A 21,323-nucleotide genomic window follows, 5' to 3' on the forward strand; every position below is an offset into this window, starting at 1 on the left:
GCCATAAAGCAATGCTTTATTGTGAGATGCTGACACGGGTGACGTCACATTTGCATTCGTCCTAAACACGAGACTGGAGCCGGAAGTCACTCATTTTCATGGCGCGGGATACAAAAATTGAACATATAAAATGATCGCTTCGACACACATCCAAGTGGTCCATTTCATTCAGGAGCGTAAAACACCGTGTGAAATATGAAATAAACATGCTTTTTGGCGCCAAACGCACTTTAATGTGCAATGAAACTGCTATTGCAGCATATAGACATACTTTTTTTTTTTTATCAAACACAAGTTTTTTTGTCTTAAAATACAAGTTTACTTTAAAGACGGTGCAAGAGCAGAAACTGCTTTTCAGCCTTTGATGGTTAATGCAGTTATTGCAATTTTGTTGTTTTATCACAATAGATTGGTTTATTTACATTTCAAAAACCAGAAGCCATTCCTTTACGAATGTTATTGCACTTTAGTTTACATATTTAAATGTTCAGATATTAAGATTTCAATGAGGCAAAATAACATGCTTTTTCTATCAAATATATTGTTATAATAATTTTTTTCGGATCTACTGTAAATATTCTCTGTATAAAAATTAATTTGTTCAAAAAGTCTTTTTTCAACTTTGAGTCTTGAAAAAGAGGGGGTTGTCTTATAATCAGGGCCGTCTTATATTCGGGCCAGTAGGTAATTGAAGGATCCATTTTTTGGGGTGGGTGGTCACTGTATATATTAAGCCTGAACAATATATCGTTTAAACATTGCCATCGCGATGTGCGCGTGCGCGATAGTCCCATCTCAAGGACGTGCGATAGTTTTTTTTTTTTTTAATCCACATACGCCTTGCTTTCTGCTCTGTGCACAGCCTCACACCCTCCCTCTCCCAGCTCTTTGAACCTCACAGTCACTGTAGCACTTGCTTATTAAAGTTAACGATGCTGGTTGTCTTTCATCTTGCCAAAGAAGCGGACATCACAGCGCAGCAAGTGTCAATCATCTTTTAACTTGTTAAACAGTTTCTGCAAGGTAGCCGCTTTGGAATGAATGTGTGTGTCTGTGTGTGTGTGTGTGTGTGTGGAGACGTTCGAGACATATAAAATAAATGCCAGAAGTGATCATGAGGAGTTTGTAATTTCTACATGTCACTCCAAGAGTCACAGCTAAGGTAGATAAACAGAAGTATTTAATAAAGCCAATCATTTTTCTACTACAGTACTTTAATCTTGTTCAAAAATGATTTGGTTGGACAGTTATGTTTAAAACTGATCATAATTATTACATTTGAAGTGCTTAAAACCATATATATATATGTATATATATATATATTAGGGCTGTCAAACGATTAAGATTATTTATCGAGCTAATTACAGCTTAAAAATTAATTAATCGTAATTAATCGCAATTAATCGCAATTCAAACCATCCATAAAATATGCCATATTTTTCTGTAAATTATTTTTGGAATGGAAAGACAAGACAAGATGGATATATACATTCAACATACTCATAAGGACTGTATTTGTTTATTATAACAATAAATCAACAAGATGGCATTAACATTATTAACATTCTGTTAAAGCGATCCATGGATAGATAGATTTGTAGTTCTTAAAAGAAAAATTTTAGTACAATTTATAGAAATTTTATATTAAAACCCCTCTTAATGTTTTCGTTTTAATGAAATTTGTAAAATTTTAAATCAAAAAATAAACTTGTAGCCCGCCATTGTTGATGTCAATAATTACTTACATAATGCTCATGGATGGCTGAAGCCTATAAAATCAGTCGCACCCAAGCGCCAGCAGAGGGCGGCAAAACTCCATAAAACACAATTAACAAGTGGTGTTTCACTGTACCGTCATTTAAATCTGCCTGAGCGGGTAATCTGCATTAATTGCGTCAAATATTTTAACGTGATTAATTCAAAAAATTAATTAACGCCCGTTAACGTGATAATTTTGACAGCCCTAATATATATATATATATATATATATATATATATATATATATACGCGCACATTTTTTTAAATCATACTTTGGGGAAAAAGTGAGAAAAAACATGTCTTATACTGGACTGTCTCAGAAAATTAGAATACACAATATTCTAATTTTTTGAGACAGTCCTGTGTATATATACAGGACTGTCTCAGGAAATTAGAATACACAATATTCTAATTTCCTGAGACAGTCAGGAAATTAGAATACACAATATTCTAATTTCCTGAGACAGTCAGGAAATTAGAATATTGTGTATTCTAATTTCCTGAGACAGTCCTGTATATATACACAGGACTGTCTCAAAAAATTAGAATATTGTGTATTCTAATTTTCTGAGACAGTCCAGTATGTATCTCTTTCCTTTCCAATGCTAAATCTGAATAAATACATTGAGCACACACACACAAAAATAAAAATTTGGGGGCAAATTTGTGGTTTTTCACTTATCGCGGCGGGTTCTGGTCCCCATTAACCGCGAAAAACAAGGGATCGCTGTACACTGTGGTCATGGTGAGTCATCCAAAGTCTTTCCAAACAGCTATTCAAGTCATCTAGTGAAAATTTCTTTTAAAAAAAATGTATATATATATTTTTTAATATCGCAATATAATATCGCAAACCCCAAAAAATCGCAGCAATAGTTTTTTTCCAATATCTTTCAGGCCTAGTATATATATATATATATATATATATATATATATATATATATATATATACAGTGGGGAGAACAAGTATTTGATACACTGCCAATGCCATTGGCAGTGTAACAAATACTTGTTCTCCCCACTGTATATTCTTAAGGGGAAATCCGTCTTGACATACGACCATTTTGACACACAAACCAGGTCCTGGAACTAATTAAAGTCGGATGTCGAGATACCACTGTAAATGTATCTGACTAGAGCTGTATTCAGAATCCAGTAAATTATAGTCAAGCACATTTACATGTTTCCAATTCAATTTCACCCACAGACACATTACTGACAGATTGGAATGCTTATCAACAACAACAACAAAAAAGAATTGTTTTGATTTTTCATTCGAAAAACTTGGTGGCTGGCTTCCCTCTTCTTCCTGGGCATGCCTCTCTTATGCTCTCTCCATTGCTTGCTTGCAGTCTGTTGGACATCCTGCTGACACTATTTTAGCCCCTTTCACAAGGGTGTGCTGACCGCAGCCTGCCTTTGTAGTTTGTATACTAAATGCACAGCAGAGGGATCCCTTTTGGGCCAGCGGTTTCATGAAACAAGCCATCTGCAACTCCTCCATTTGCTATACATGTCCTGCAGAAACTAGGAGAGACCCAAATGAAGTGCATTTGTGAATTCTTAGGTCCGCAACAAAGGAAAAAAATAGTATATATGTATATGTACTGTATATTTATATATTTTCTTCATTCTGTGATTGGTTTTATGGGTTCCACTCATGAAAACATGTTAACTCTGACCCAGGTCAAAACTATTAAAACCTTCATGCTTATCTAATGTTTTATTACATCTAAAAAACACATGTGGTGATCTTTTGATGTCTCTAGTTCGTTTTGCGTATCATGCATAACATACACAACAAATTTCCATTCATCTTTGTCACGAATGGTCATATCTTATGAGCAAGGGTCAGTTTTTTGGGTTTTTTTTGCACGTCCTGATGGAAATAGAAGTCAAGAAACTCATTTTCTCTCTTTTGTCACAATGAAGCTGCCCTACTTAACGAAAAACAAAGTTCGCTACGCTTTTTAAATGGTAATGTTTGGAAAGGTTTGTGTGTAAGCTCTTGTATTTGACTCATTGTGCTTCACTCACGAGATGTTACACCAGGAGTTAATCAGCAGTTACAAGAACAAAAAACATCTTCTCTTTGCTTTTTTTTGAGTCAAATATTGGTTGCCAGAAACATGCTCAGCGTGGGTCCACGTGCTAGTGTGATTGGGTTCGAGAAGTCTTTCAAATCCATTTTACTCTTTTACCCCTTGAGCTTGTCAAATTCCATGGTTATTCATTAAAGAGAATACCTTGAATTGTGAAGCAAATCCTGTCATTTTATTGAGCTCAAATTGAGATTTAGTTGGAACCAGCAGAAAACCCACAATAAGATCCGTGCAGTATAACAACATATTTCTTTATCCAGCATTAATATAATATCTGGGAGTATTACACTAAGCCAACAGGGACCTTTATCATATTATTAAAATGGCCAAAGCATATATGCACTGCAAATGGCACTGTAAGACAGTTTTTACTATTAAAAAATATATTTAAAGGGTATGAAAACGCAAAGGGGGTGTGAGACATCAATAGAACCGTTATGTGCCAAGATAACAAATATTGATAAAGTTAACGAAAAAATCAATCACATTAATGAGCGATTATCGAAAATAGATCGAAAATGACGAACATTTCTGAAAGTGTTCCGGAAACAGCCAAATGGGCCGGAGACGTCATAACAAAGAAACAAAAGGTCGAGGCAGGTGCCATCGTTGTTTATCGACGAGAGAGTTGCATTCGTGTTTTATCAAAAAATCGCTAAAATGGTTCAAACCTGTTATGCTATGTGGATTACAAATAGCCATTTGTCGCAATGTTGTACCCATGAGTTCCTGAACGCGAGAAAAAGAGCTGGACTACGCAGACAATGAGTAATGTTCGTCAGTGCTAAGAGGGCTAGTTTTGCAGACCCAGCCTCCGGTGTTGTGCCGAAAAATACCCCCTGACGGGAACGCTTATTTATAACGGTTTATTGAGCGTTTTTTTTATTTATTTGTTTATTCATTTTATTATTGAGCGCCCACACGTCACTTGTACTGCTTTTTCTTACCAATCGATGGACATGGAAACGATTTTCTTGTACCGTGAATATATTTATTATTTTATTCTGCTTGAACTAATAAATGTCATACCTGTGTGATTGTCATTGAGATATGGTCGTGAAAACCTGTAGACTAATACATTTCTGTTCAAAGATGGTTATGTGGCCCAGTCCACGATTTGTTACAAAAAAAAAGTATAAAGTACGAGTATTTTGTCTAATTTATTTATTTAAAACTGATTTTACAGTCGGAAATCCATTACTGTAATGCGTCCATGAAAACATTTGATGTTTTCACCTCAATAAAGCGTTATAAATAAGTGTTCCCGTCAGCAGGGACATTTCACGCGGGGCGGCTATTTTTCGGCACAACACCGGCACGGTTTTGTGTGGTGCGCATTTCACACCTGAAAGCTATATGAACTATGGGCAAATGAAATCAGGTTTTGCTAAGAAATTGCGGCTGAAAGCAGATGCGTTGCCCGGTGAAAGAGGACGATGACTGGCTCTGATGAGACCACCTCACCACCCCAGGCAAAGCAAAGGAGGGAAATGGCCAGCGTGAGTAGTCTTTTATAATAAAAAACATATCACGCATTGGATATAGGACTGGACACATGTATAAATTATCGCTCGTAAAATATATAGAACAAATCCTCTAATCCCATTCATATTTGTGTTGGTTGGCAGAGCGAAACCGATGATAGCATATTAAATGATAATTATTCTATACATTACTTTATTTTGCGGTCACGGTGTATCAGCTTCACATAAAGAAATGCAAAACAAACCATTCGGTGATTCTGTTGCCGCCGGTGTTTCATCAGTGTGATTGCTCCCCTCAATGATCCTTTCATTAGGCTGCATTGGCTTTCGTTTGGGCTCAAATTGATAACTCAAAACACCAAAGAAAGGTTCATAACACTCCTCGTCACCATTAGAAGAATGTTCGTTACGTCTGATTCGTCGCTGCAAATAGAAACAAAATTGTCCGCCATCATCGCCGCCATTCAGTATTAAGCACTGAGCCGGTTGTTTCCCTATAGTGACGTCACGCACACAATATGCTAGATTTCCGGCATCTCGGGGGCGGGCCCTTTTAGCTTGACAATCGACCTAATTTCTATCATTTTCTTGGTGTTGCGATGTGTGTAATTACACGAAGTGGCATGATATAAATTCAAAAGGCATGCGTTGATGGAGAAATGATGGAATATTAGCATTTCCCCAGGTGTTGTCATACCCTTTAAAAAAAAAAAAAAGGAAAAAAAAAAACATTTTACAGCTTTTTTTGGGGGTGGGGGGTGGGGGGGGTACTCATCCGTTATATACATATACATATATATATATATACATATATATATATATATATATATATATATATATATATATATATATATATATATATATATATATATATATATATATATATATATATATATATATATATATATATATATATAAGGATAGCTTTAGTGTCAGTCCCAAAAAATATCCGCTGTGTGGTAAGCCTTACAAAAGCAAACATAAGCGGGGAAAAAAATTGTAAATTGGGATGATTTGAGGTCATGCATCACTGTTTGAACACTGCACACATTACACACCACATGGCCCCAATGGGTGTAAGACATTTAGGCTTTCTGATAGAACACAGATGAACCTAATTACATCATTTCCTACTCATCGGTTTAGGGCTTTTAAAACTTCAGTTTCTGCTTTTTATCTGGTCAGAGAGCAAACTATGTGGCCGGTAGAATCACGGGCATTAAGAGCTGCCTCACTACCAAAGATCAGCCATTTCTCTCTCAATTTATTAGAAGTATTGCTCTTTCACAACAGCTGTAGCTGTAACAAAGCGCTTAAAAGAACTAGGAAATGTGAAACATGAAATAAATAAAACAATAATATGACCATTAGATAACCAGCTAAATCTTCTTATCCTCTCATACATCATCTTTACTGTTTAATTCATTCATTCATGATCATGTTCAACTGCTCATAACTAAAGAACAAAAAAAAGTAGAAACAATTTTTTTATGATGAAAGATGAGAATCTAATATTTCTTTTTGTCAATTCTGTGTTCATGTAGCCATAGAACACAATATTCTGTGGCGCTTGAAAGAAGGAGATGTCTTGCGACATAATGTTTGGTAGTGAATGAGTTAAAGTGCCTTCTGGGGATGAAATAAGAGAGATTTGAAATCCCTTTCACCAATGGGCAGGGATGACTTTGACCTACTCCACTTCAGTTCATTCAATTCATTGTACTTCATTTATTCTATTCAAAAGTTATCATTATCTTACTCATTTACTGCCAGCCCAGGTCACAGAGGATGTGTTGTGGTAGTTTGTGAAGGAGGGAAATTGATATTGAAAGCGCCTGTTGACGGCAATAGACGTCCAATCCATATCAACTGGGAGGGGGTGGTCGTCCTACTTAAAATGGATTGGATGTCTATTGCCGTCAGTGGCAGCCAAACAGTTAAGCTATGTGATGTCAGAAGAAATTGATAAAATACAACAAAACAATAACTGAATCCAATTTCCAGAGGAGAATAGACATGGGTAACACTTATTTGAATGAATGTCTTTATTTGTTTTTTTTTCAATTTATTACAATTTGTTTCAATATTTTTTTTAAACTTAGCTTTTATATTATTTTATTTAGACTATATATTTTTAATTACTCATGTTTTATAAGTTTCATATATATATGTGTGTGTGTGTGTGTGTGTGTGTATATATATATATATGTATATATATACAGTATATGTATATATATACAGTGCCTTGCAAAAGTATTCGGCCCCCTTGAATCTTGCAACCTTTTGCCACATTTCAGGCTTCAAACATAAAGATTTGAAATTTAATTTTTTTGTCAAGAATCAACAACAAGTGGGACACAATCGTGAAGTGGAACAACATTTATTGGATAATTTAAACTTTTTTAACACATAAAAAACTGAAAAGTGGGGCGTGCAATATTATTCGGCCCCTTTACTTTCAGTGCAGCAAACTCACTTCAGAAGTTCAGTGAGGATCTCTGAATGATCCAATGTTGTCCTAAATGACCGATGATGATAAATAGAATCCAAATGTGTGTAATCAAGTCTCCGTATAAATGCACCTGCTCTGTGATAGTCTCATGGTTCTGTTTAAAGTGCAGCGAGCATTATGAAAACCAAGGAACACACCAGGCAGGTCCGAGATACTGTTGTGGAGAAGTTTAAAGCCGGATTTGGATACAAAAAGATTTCCCAAGCTTTAAACATCTCAAGGAGCACTGTGCAAGCCATCATATTGAAATGGAAGGAGCATCAGACCACTGCAAATCTACCAAGACCCGGCCGTCCTTCCAAACTTTCTTCTCAAACAAGGAGAAAACTGATCAGAGATGCAGCCAAGAGGCCCATGATCACTCTGGATGAACTGCAGAGATCTATAGCTGAGGTGGGAGAGTCTGTCCATGGGACAACAATCAGTCATACACTGCACAAATCTGGCCTTTATGGAAGAGTGGCAAGAAGAAAGCCATTTCTCAAAGATATCCATAAAAAGTCTCGTTTAAAGTTTGCCACAAGCCACCTGGGAGACACACCAAACATGTGGAAGAAGGTGCTCTGGTCAGATGAAACCAAAATTGAACTTTTTGGCCACAATGCAAAACATTATGTTTGGCGTAAAAGTAACACAGCTCATCACCCTGAACACACCATCCCCACAGTCAAACATGGTGGTGGCAGCATCATGGTTTGGGCCTGCTTTTCTTCAGCAGGGACAGGAAGGTTGGTTAAAATTGACGGGAAGATGGATGCAGCCAAATACAGGAACATTCTGGAAGAAAACCTGTTGGTATCTGCACAAGACCTCAGACTGGGACGGAGATTTATCTTCCAACAGGACAATGATCCAAAACATAAAGCCAAATCTACAATGGAATGGTTCAAAAATAAACGTATCCAGGTGTTAGAATGGCCAAGTCAAAGTCCAGACCTGAATCCCAATCGAGAATTTGTGGTAAGAGATTAAGACTGCTGTTCACAAACACTCTCCATCCAACCTCACTGAGCTCGAGCTGTTTTGCAAGGAAGAATGGGCAAGAATGTCAGTCTCTCGATATGCAAAACTGATAGAAACATACCCCAAGCGACTTGCAGCTGTAATTGGAGCAAAAGGTGGCGCTACAAAGTATTAACGCAAGGGGGCCGAATAATATTGCACGCCCACTTTTCAGTTTTTTATTTGTTAAAAAAGTTTAAATTATCCAATAAATTTTGTTCCACTTCATGATTGTGTCCCACTTGTTGTTGATTCTTGACAAAAAATTTAAATTTTATATCTTTATGTTTGAAGCCTGAAATGTGGCGAAAGGTTGCAAGGTTCAAGGGGGCCGAATACTTTTGCAAAGCACTGTATATATATATGTATATATACATATACATATATATATATACATATACATATACATATATATATATATATATATATATATATATATATATATATATATATATATATATATATATATATACACATAAGTTTTTATTTGTTTTTTTTAAATTATACTTATATGTATCTCTTTCCTATGCTAAATCTGAATAGACACATTGAACACAAAATGTTTTCTGGCGGTTGGGGGGGCACTACTTCACGGTTTTTCACTTCTGGTTCCGATTAACCGTGAAAAACGAGGGGTCGCTGTATAACTATTATTTTATTTTATTTTTTTATATATATATAAAATAGGCTTTTCGCACAACGAGATAAACAACCAAATACTGTATGTACGCAAAAATGTCACTTTAACAGCAAGGGAAGAAGGTCAGATTTTGTAGAAATCTTGAACATGTGGAATTTGAGTTAATTTTTTTATTTCAGATGTCGAGCCGAAGAGTGTTTCCCATGTTTGGGGTGGTGGCGACAAAAGTCTCTGTCCTCCACTTTACAGTCGGGCGGCAGTGTTTTGTTGTGAGTGGGGCTTGTATTACCACAACAGAGGTGGAAAGTTTTTCCCATTTTAAGGAGTGTTGTTATTGTCCTTTTTGTAGACAAAAACTGTCTCTGGTTCTTATAAATGTATAAATGTTTGTTTCATGTGCACTGTCAGGTGCCCCAGAGCGCAGGGTATGCCGACTCATTGTGGTTTTTCATGTTTGGTGTTTGCAGCATGTTCAGATTTGCTTTCCCAAGCCTTTTTTTCCAAAGAATAATTGATTTTGTAAGAGTCACTTAAAAGTTTGCAGCTGTTAAGTGGAGTGTTTTTTTTCTTATTCAAATGCGTTTTTCTTCTTTGTATTATTGATATCTGCTGTATGTGTTTGTGGAAACTTCAATTAAGTGTCCATGAGTTGCCAATAATACAATCCAGTTGTTTATGAGGGGCACATCTGTGTTGAGATCTCTAAAAGTGTTGTTCTAAACTGATTAAAAGCAAGCAAGATTTGGAGCGCCATCAGTTGATTGTTATCTTTGTAGTCTTCTATAATCACGTTCAACATACCGTAGTGACTTATTAGGGTGAGATACCTGATGAAACTGGTAGCTTTTCACTGACTGATGTCAAAAACAGAGCCTCCTACACATGCCCCAAGAATGTAGCTTTGTGCCGCTTCAGACTCAGTCAAATCACATGCTGCTTCTCATGTTTAGCACTGTGTTTTGTGTCAAAGTTTGCATTCCTGTAATATTAAAACATTCTTGTACAGATGTTTTTCCAGCACAGCAATGAAAAGGGTGATTAACAATGAGGTACCACACATGGTTGTGATGAATTTTCATGCTAGCTAAGTGTAAAATTCTGACTCCACAGTCTCGCCGCAAGACAAAACACACCAACGAACAGAAAAGTCTTTTGTCGCAGTTTTTCCTTATAAACTTCTTAAAGTCCCTGTGACACGAAAAAGCATGTTTATTTCATAATACACGCGGTATTTTATGCTCCTGAATGAAATGAACCGCTTGGATGTGTGTGGAAGCGATCGCTATATATATTTAATTTTTTGAATCCCGCGCCATGAAAATGAGTGACTTCCGGCAACAGTCTCGAGTTGAGAAAGAGGGCGCTGTGACGTGTACGGAGGAAGGAGTCCTCTTCACTATACAGCCGTACTGTTGTATGAGAAGGACTAAGGATTCAGCTGATTTTGCAGATTAATACGTTTATTTTTCGCATCACGCCAGCCAAACGGCCGCAGAAAAATCTTGCTGTTGGAGGGAGAGGCGTCTGCGCCTTTTTGGGGTTTCAAAAGGTTCCCATTCACCGGTGGATATAGGCCAAAACAAGCCTTACTAATGTGGGACCCTGGGACTTACGAGGAAGTGAGTAAACATCGTGTTTTGTATTATGTCAAATACTGGGATCACTTTAATATGTAGGTGGCTGGCATTTTGTGACATGCTCCTTGTCCTCTCGGCCAACAACCGGAGTCTTGTCGCACATCCCCCCGCCGGGAGAGCACTACTAGTATACTCGGCTTATTCTCCTCTTCAAGTGCCCGGTGTACTGTCAAATTTTCCGACCGATCAGAAATTGCAACTTTGTGTTCAAAATAGCCGCGAATACAGTGATTACAAAGTAAACACTACAAACTTTCTTTAAATAAAGGACTACTTACGTTCGATAATGGATTGGCATGTAAATGTTCAGCAGTCATTGTCCAGCTGCTTCCCAGGCGAGCTCTCCTGTCCGTATTAGCAGGGGAACGAGCTGTATATTGCTCTCCGCCGGGCGGTTCGCCGATCGGCGAAGACAATCGACAACCCAGTCGTCATGTGAAATGATCCGGGTTAGTTATGTGTGATTTTCCGCTTTAAAGACTTTGAAACATCACTCGGTTTGGGTTAGCGTGTCAGCTAGCTGTCACGCCTCTCGGTTTGTTTACACTCTCTGAAGCCGGGGAAGGGAAATGACATAAGCCGGGTTTAGGTGTCATAAAATATTGTTCGGGAGGTGCGACAGTAAAGGTGAAGTTGACAGTTTGACCATTATGGAGTAATTTTGCCATGTCGTCCTGAATAAGGGCATTTTTATTATTTCATATTCACATTGTCATAACTATGCCATTTATTTAGCTATTGGGGAAAATGAATGGATAAAAAAGAATATCCTGCAAAAATATTGGAGTAGAGAGACTGAAACAAGGACATTTTGTGGCTCTCTTCGTCACGTTTTCCTCGTTCTGAATAAATCCCACTCAACGGGCTGACTGGTCCTTCTCAAGCCATTTATTTAGCTATTGGGGAAAACACTTGGATAAAAAGAATATCCTGTAAAAATATTGGAGTAGAGAGACTGTAACAATGACATTTTGCGGCTCATCATCGCGTTTTCCTCATTGTGAATATTTCGCCCTCAATAGGCTGCATACTAAATCCGATGAAATCGTGACTCCACTGACGTCATCCACCTGTTGGGGACGCTAGAGCCCTATAATGGTAGGCGTGGCTAACGGGCAGATTAAAAGACTAATTTCTCGTTATCTGCGCTTTGCTAAATTGTTGCATATAGTCGAATCTTCTCAAAATATGATTCTAATTCACATAATAATCCTATTTAAGACTTTTTTTCTTTTGTAGTACGCACTTTAAAGGAAGTTCATGTCAAATCAGTCTAGCTAAAACGATCTGGAATATTTCATGCTACGTATCTCAGATGATTCACCCGTCATATTCAGCTATATTAACTTTTTTACAGCATGAATATTGAGCTAATACACAGCACAACTTAGGGAAATTTATATTAAAATTATTACTGGTGTGAAAGCAAATTAAAATCCTGGCAGTGTTTTAAATGAGAGAAAGAAACTACTGGTATGCAGAATAATTCAAGTATGACCTCTCTGAAATCCGCACCACGACCAATCTAGGCCTTTTTAAATCTCGTTTGAAGGCGCACTTTTTTAGACTTGCTTTTTCCCCTGACTAGGGTAGCCTTCTTAAGGGTTTTAATGTTTTCGGATTTTATGTTTTATTTTTTTATTTTTTTTATTCGCTGTTTTGACTTTTATTGTGATACGTTGTTTTGTTTTTCTTAATGTCATAGTATAGTACCTTCCGTCCTTTATCTTTCATGAACCACGTTTGTCTTTCCTGTAAAGCACTTTGAGGGCCTGTCAGGTTTTTGTAAAGGGCTCTAGACCCCACTCACCAACGTCACACAATGACGTGTCGCTGTATCCGGCCAACATATTGTCCGTCATTGTTTATCCGTATACTCAATGGTTTCATTTTGTCGTGCAATTTATAGTGCAATTCATGGAAGCCCCGGTGCTTTCCGACGCTGTAAACTCATTGGATGTGTTGCATAAAAGGCGTTATGTGGAAAAGCTTCGGTCGATCCATTCGCCGGATCCATATTTGATGCCTAAATCGATATTTTTTGACCCGCTGTCTTCGCCGTCTCTGCCTGACATCTGCTACCCTGATATCTACAACTATCTTGTCCACACAAAATCAGCCTATTCTCATGAAAGTTTGAAAAACTTTAAGGGCAGCACTCTAAGCAACATTACCCCATGTGACCCTTTACTTCCAATTTTCTAAAATGGCGACAATCAATAAAAAAAAAAGTTGACTGCGATGGCCGACACTTCAAGGATAGGTGGATATTGGACTATTTCTTCAATAAAACACGCAACAACTGTGTCTGCCTCATTTGCAAAGAGACAGTCGCTGTTTTCAAAGAGTTCGATGTGATGCGATATTACCAAACAAGACACGCTAACATGTACAACATTACAGGGAAGATACGCAGCGAGAAATTAAAGCAACTTGAAGCTAGTTTAATTTCACAGCAGTAGTATTTCGCAAGAGCCCGAGTCTCGAAAGACAACGCCACAATGATGAGATTGTTGAAATTATGAATTAAAAAATAATAATAATAAAGCAAATGTGACACATAGAAGGGCTTGCTAAAATTTGTTTAAATATATTGTTCTATGTAAATCAGCCAAGGTAGCCCCCCGCATTTTTACCACACCAAATCTGGCCCCCTTTGCAAAAGGTTTGGACACACCTGTTTAACTGATGATCCGTAAACGAGGCCAGCTTCTTTCACTTGGTACCAGCTAAATATTATTCAAAAGATAATGATGGTGGAAGAAATAAGCATCTTGAATTTGAAACTGTATGTTGTCGGCGATTAGTCTCGCAATGATCTTAATTGTGGTTGTCAGCCCAAAATCTTCTAAATATATATTAAATGCATCTTACCAGATATAAAATGACTACTACCTAACCTGTGGTGATCGTTTGGTGCCCAGTTTTCTCGTCGAATTGCAGCTGTCCATCTCGCTCTCCTCTCCGGGTCTCTCGGAATACGGTAGAACTTCAAGTCTCTCCGTCTATCTTCTCTGTTACTGCAACCAACCGCCACACACGCCTTCACCATTTTAATTATTAATGTTAACGAGCAGAAAAACACGCCATAATAGGAGGAATTTACGTAGCAGTAATGCGTAAACACGATGAGTCTACGGACAATATGGCGTGGAGGCGTGGTTGGGACGTCATGTAAGTGGGGTCTATAGAAATAAATTTGATTGATTGATTGATTGATTGATTGATTGATTGATTGATTGAATGATTGATTCATCCATGTTGATGTGACATAACGATGTCAAGAACAGTCACTTTGCTCTTTCTTAATCCTGACTGGTGGGATGAGTTGATGATGTTTATAAAATTCCATCAAGAAGGGTTAGTTTTCTGACATTTACGCAGTGTTTCATGTCTGTGTTGGTGAAAATACAACATAAAAAAATAATGAAATGGACAATTACTTTATTTAAATGTTTTTTATTCTGACCACACTAACCTTCTTCCAATTTCCTTCATAGACTCGTGTTTGCATCTGATGGAGACCTGACTATTTCCTGGGTATGTAATCTAAAGGAAACCTCGCTATCTGGCATGCTATTAAAATCTTCCATTCTCAAATAGAAAAAGACACAGAGTGTCGTTTAAACCAACACAAACTGGGTAGCTGCTATAGTTATTAAGCAATAAGTGGTTAAGCTTGAGGGCAAAACTGTGGCTGTGCCTCAGGGAGCATGTTCACATAGCGATGCGGGATCAAATCTTGGCTCCAACCTGTGTGAAGTATGCATGTTATTCTTGTGACTAGCTGTTCCTCACATGGTCCAAAAACATGTTGTGTACGTTAAGTTCACTCTGGACTTAAAACTGCTCTGTGCTTGTGACGTGAATTGAAATGGTAGCCAATAAGTAAGCAACATGAAACTTGCACTCCCAAGTCTTTGAACACAATAGAAATGACAAAAAGAAGAGTTTATGCTTGCAAATTCTTTACCAGATCAGCTCGAATTTAGCCTGGCTTCGTCTATTTCCTTTTCTACTACAACTCTTCTTTGTAGTCTCACTCTGGATGTCCTGTGCTCAGTGTTGCGTGACCCCCCCCTTTAGTCATCCATAAAGCTCAAGTGTCTTCCACTGACAGTGTGAACATATGCTTCACTTTGAGGTATTGTTTGAGCAATTTCCATAGAGAAAATAGCATGATAAGACAAGGTTTAAAGACTCCTTTAGTGTAAGTAAAAATATTCTCCCATTTAAGGCTGTACTCGGAATTTGTAGTATGAGAATACATTGTGGATTTAAAAAAATTTTTTTTAATAACCTTAACGTGGATTTGAAAAAGAAAAAACATCGGGTGTGCCTTACTGTATATTAAGTACATACAGGAAGTTGTTTCTTGCCCACCACATCAAATATTTTTTAATGAAAGCAAAACGGACAACAACAACTTTGTAATTTTTTGGGGGAAGAACTAAACGAAATACAGTGGTACCTCGACATACGATCACTTCGACACACAATCTTTTCGACATACGACATGAATTTTTAACTCGCCGTTTGTTTCTACAGCCGACGACATGCTCGAAATAAGACGATTTAGACAGCGCCGCAGTTTCTTTGTTTTCCTGTAAGACAGACGCACGGCGAATTTTCTTCTGAGAGAAATCAATATCCTTGAATGTTAGTGCAGGTGGTGGAAAAAAAGGAAAAAGGTGATACTTACCATTGAAATAAAGATGGAAATGATAGAAAAATATGAGCGTGTTGTGCGCATCCGTGAACTGGCTCGACAATACGGCCGTAGAATCTCTACTCTAGACGGTCCTCCTCTGACCTACGTTCGTAAGTCTTTAGAGGTTAAGGTGATAATTATTATTGTGGTAACATCGCTAAAGAAATCGCCAGCTTCGTCAGGCTTATAATCATTTATTCTATCAACTTGTGCAACACAGCACGCCAACTGTCCACCGCAGCTGAACATGAAAAGTGAAGTAAAAAATCTCACTCAGTCAAGTCAGCCATGCATTGTGTTCAGGTACACCACGCAAAACACATTGGCCACTTTAGAACCCGATTTGTTACATTATTACAGGTATTATTATTATTATTTGTATTACTGTTTTTATCCATTATTTATTTGTTTTGCTCTGTGTAATTGCTGTTTGCAATAATACCAGCAGTATTTATTAGGGATTTAGTGTAGGTTTTTGGGGTGTGGAACGAATTAATGGAATTATAATGTATTCCAATGGGAAAATCCTGCTCGACATCCGACCATTTCGATTTACAAACAAGGTCCTGGAACGAATTAACTTTGTATGTAGCGGTACCACTGTATATACTATATTTTTAGGCTTGTTGGAAACTTTGTGTCATAACTTGGGATGTACACTTTATTTTTCTTGAATACATTATAATTCCAGATTGAGGGCCATCTCTGTATTCTAAACTTTGTGTAACCACTGCTGTCATCGACAAAATGACATGGTGCCAATTACCCATCTAAATCAAATTTGGTGCTAAATTATTCCCTTGGTTATTGATAATCCTCAACAATTTATGTAAAAACATACGAAGACAAATTGTGCCAGCTCCTCGCCTTCTGTTTGAGCATTTCATATTTAATTATTTAATAATAAAATATCCCTGATCAAAATAATCAATGTGACATAAGATGTAATCTTTAGATGTGACCATAAGTATATCATAAGCATATTTTTTGCATGATTTGCAGCATTAGATTTTCTGAGTAAAGTAAATAATAATAATATTTTTATAATATATATGTACACAGTGGGGAGAACAAGTATTTGATACACTGCCAATGGGTTTTCCCATTGACAGTGTATCGAATACTTGTTCTCCTCACTGTATATATGTATATACATAATCTTAATAATATTATTTTCTATGGCAGGACCACACATTGTCTTAAATAGGCTTGCGCATACTAGTGTATAATACATATGGTGTAAAGTGGGCAACTGGGCATCTGGGTTTTCTTTTGTCAAAAAAAAAAAAGTAAGATGAGTCAATGAGTAATGACGCTGATTTTTGTTGCACTTGGTCTTTCATTATTATTATTATTATTATTATTAACAGAAGAAAATCAATGTAGCCTACTATATCTATCAGCCTTGAATGACTCCAATAAAGTATACAGTATATGGGAAAAGCCTAATATTACACCCTTTTATCACACATAGTTTGGTCATTCAGAGATATTATTGGTAGAATTACGGTATTCACAACACATTGTGTGTGTTCTTATTTTACTTCAGTATTCGCAGTACTGAAGTACTCATTGAGGGTGTCAGTAGGAATTGTTGCATGTCTATATATACTTTTTATGGCATTGATACTCTGATATGGATACAATACTTTAATTAGTGAATTTTTCTTTCAGCGCAGACAATGTGTTTTTTAGAAATCCGCAAGTGGGGGCCCGAGGACCATCAAGAGGGACGAGGGGGCGAACATGCTCTCTTCTACCTGGACCAGCATCCTGGAAGAGTGAAGGAACAGCAGAGGGCATGACTCTCCTTTCAGTCTGACAGATGAGTCGAGCCTTCATCCATCAGCTAATAAATGACACGTCACACCAACATCAGTGACACTCTGATGAAGGCAGAAGTAGTCGCCGAAATATGTCAGGTAAATAAAAGAACCTAAAACACAGTGTCTGGGATAAAAGAAAAATTCAGCAAATCTATAGGTGTAGACAAAATGAACTTAATACAACAATACTTTAATGATCCATGTATTGCACCTCCCTTGCCTGTATAAGAATTAAATGCAATTGATATGCAGCAAAAATGTTTAGTGCATCACATAATGCATACAGAAATATCATCTACAAACAGATGTGTCAAAATCTTTTTTGCCACAGACCTCATTGAAATTATGGCTTTCCTCAGAAGGTTATTATGACAGTGAAACCATAAACCAGCACTCTAAATCTGTGCACGCCTCATTAATGATGTGAAAACCAAACTCATGGATACAAACTATATTTATTTTCACATTCAGAAGTGAATGACAATAGTTTGTTTGGCTTGTATTCAATTTATTTGAAAATATTATTTTTTAGGGATTCACCTAAAATGATGTTTCAGGCATGATCTGCTCCCAAGGCCTTGTGTTTGACATTTCCACCTTTCACAAGTATCTCAAATACTACTTCACACTAATGTGTGCCCGTCAGCTGTAGTGAATGAGTTGGCTCTCCTAAGTCCAAGATGACCCATTCACACAGTGACCCTTCCAGCAGGACTCGGGCCAACATATTCCACTAGCCCTGGCAACCACTAAATGTAGTCCTTGACCCAGAATATGGGGGGGGGGGGCTTTACGTTCTGCATTATGCAGGTCCATCCTGCATTTAAATGACTCTTCCTGCATAAATTTTACCACAAAATACATGGAAATGGAATTATCAAACTGTCACATTATGATTTATACAAACACGGGAATCACAGAAAATGAAATAAAGGTGGCAGATTGCAAATATCAAATTTGAATTAAAATAAGAACTTAAAGTTGTGCACCTTACTAAATATGGATGTGAAGAGAATAGACAAATATGGTTGCTAATAGCGAGTAGAGACACACGGATCGAAATAGACATGGGGGGATTAATTACAGTTATTAAAGTAGGAAACAATATAAGAGAAAATAACGTTTTATTAATTAATTAATTTTTAAAATCAATAAACCTGGTCTAAGAATTTTTACTATTTGTTCTAACGCGCTTTATAAAGGTCACACTGTTTGCTTACAACCACCAGGGGCGCTGCCAGGGATTTTGGGCCCCACCACCAATGCTGGGACAAACACAAATTTAGAGTATCAACTACGTAATTTCCGACATTCTGGTGAATCTTTACACATTAATTTGTGCATTTTCTGCAATAATTTAAGATGAAAATATATTTATGTAAACATACAGCGTATAGAGCAATAATGAATAGACTGATATAATCTATAAGAAATGAACTGAAGGCCATCTTTTACAATCTAAATATATTTTTATTATAAGTATTTTCAAAGCAAATACCATAATGAATGACTTAGACTAAATGTTTTGTTTGAACTAAACTATACTAGAGTATGCATTACAGTATACAACTGTTTTAGTATGAAGAGCTTGCTAAGGGTTTGCCTGCTGTACTGATTAAATGTAAGCTAAAAGTGGAGCAAACACTAGCTAGCAAACAATTACAGTATTTCATTATTACGTAAGCTTAGCCCTATCTGGAAACTCGCCATCTCCACTATAGGCTACACGTCTGAAGCTAGGTCCCTTGTTAACAAACTAAATTCAATTGATGACAAATTAAATTAAATAAATTCTTGACAAACTGGATTCAAGCTGATTTTAAAAAAGAAAATTTCCACACCAACTTTCAACATCTGTAGGATACAAAAAAATGCCGACATTATTTGGAATCCATTTTTTTTTTTTTAAATAGATGAATATCGCTCATTGAGGCCGGGAAAATCCCGTATTTCTTACGGAGTGAGCTGGGACCTCGCTTCGGAGCTTTGTAGTAGAGATTGCTAGGTTCAAGATGGGGCTGGAGTGGTCTAGGATTACAGGTTAATTTTCTGCACTACACTGACACAAGACACCAACCTTCCTTTATGAAGTACTTTGTCCCATCCTGTTGGCCATTTCTACCCCTCTCCTGTTTTGCTTTCTTTTCTTTCCTCTTTTGATACCCCAATTTTTGTTTTGAAAACCTTTCTGCAGCAGCACGCACTCAGAATCATTGACTGGTCTAAATGCGCAATGCTGCTCCCAGTCTGATCGAATGAAGGGCGGACCAAACCATTTAATGAAAATACAGGGGTAGAGGGGGTGGCTGGAAATACATATACTCTCTGGGTGTTTACTTTTTGCCAAAAACAAAACAAGAGAAAGGAACCCTTCGTGTTATTTCTATTAAAATTATAATGATTAATTTTAAATTTGCAAACGATTACCTAATGTTTTAATTTTCTTTGTGGGCCCCATCAGGGCAAGGGCCCTTAGAATCAATATCACTTTTCACCCCTATACGGCGCCCCTGACAACCACCGAATGTTGTCGGAGTCCTCACCACACACTCAGGTCAAAGAGGAAGAGTGTATTGGGGGGGGGGGGGTGTTATGTAGCAGCTTAGCGGCACACCGAAGGCTTTTTTATTTATTTATTTTTTTTTCAATAAGGTGTTTTCAGTGTCTGTGTCGTGCCTGCACAGTTGGCCGGCACACACATACTGTACGCACACACAAAAAAAAACCCAGTCAAAAGGGTCACTTTGGGCATGTTAGGGCAAAGGAGAAGGATCCCCCCCCCCTCCCCGCACGTGCTAGCGTATAATCACTGTATTATAATACCATTGTTATCATGTACTATATGTGAGTTTCTGGCAACCAGGCCACCAATGCAACAATAAAGCAAGAAAAATCTTAATGGTCTCACATTTACAATGATGGATAGGGTGGCATTGTAAAGACTGGCAAAGTAAGTATCAGCCATTTAGCAGTGTGGTTTGCCTGCTAGCTGCAAACGACATTAAAAGAATCTGCACTCCATCATATCAATGAACCAAACAGGCACTTTCACCTCTAATGTACTCTATCCTCTGTAACCTAATCAGCTACCCATCACCTTGCACTCAACATGTATGTGTTATGAAGAAACCCATGTCCTTTTACAAGTGACGGCAATGACTCACTGAAACTTCTACTACTGTAAACAAAGGAGTTCTTGGAAGTACTGAAGGACTGCTGGAACTCTGGGACGCACAAAGCTTGTTATGAGTGTCATACATCATATTGGAGCTATGCCACGCTGCAGTGCTCAACTTCCATAGCTGAACTGATTAATTTGATCTTTGTTACAACTGTGTGTTGCTGAGCCACAGAGTGACACCGAATATAGAACAGAATATAGAAAGTATACTGATTGGGTTGGAGCTGCTGACAGCTGTTGGACCACTTGAGTATTGTCCAGAACCCTCTCTTACGGTCCGTGAGCTTTTCAAATACACTAATTGCTCTTCAAATGTTGAGCTGTCCAGAGTTATCAAAACAGCACATTCAGAGAACTTTTCGGTCTTAATATATTCTAGCCATACATATCTATTTAAACTGCTTTATCTACAGTAGTACATTGATTTTCAAAATCTATGTTTTTTTTATTTTGTTGAATTAATATGAGT

The 21,323-nt window shown here is 37.3% G+C and overlaps 1 protein-coding gene across 24 annotated transcripts in view; it reads left to right on the forward strand.

The window, feature by feature from the left end:
* The window catches only part of adamts9 (ADAM metallopeptidase with thrombospondin type 1 motif, 9), a 196,191-nt gene that overhangs the window by 68,370 nt on the left and 106,498 nt on the right, over nt 1-21,323 (forward strand). For 23 of the 24 annotated variants that reach the window (XM_057847215.1, XM_057847191.1, XM_057847190.1 and 20 more), the window contains 2 exons: nt 14,637-14,676; nt 17,522-17,769. In XM_057847215.1, the coding sequence (XP_057703198.1) occupies nt 17,704-17,769 (66 nt within the window). In that variant the 5' untranslated portion in view covers nt 14,637-14,676; nt 17,522-17,703. The remainder of the gene's footprint in view (nt 1-14,636; nt 14,677-17,521; nt 17,770-21,323) is intronic. The other variant, XM_057847208.1, reaches the window with a different exon arrangement.

This window comes from Corythoichthys intestinalis, chromosome 9 (genome assembly GCF_030265065.1).
Source record: "Corythoichthys intestinalis isolate RoL2023-P3 chromosome 9, ASM3026506v1, whole genome shotgun sequence".
Classification (NCBI taxonomy): domain Eukaryota; kingdom Metazoa; phylum Chordata; class Actinopteri; order Syngnathiformes; family Syngnathidae; genus Corythoichthys; species Corythoichthys intestinalis.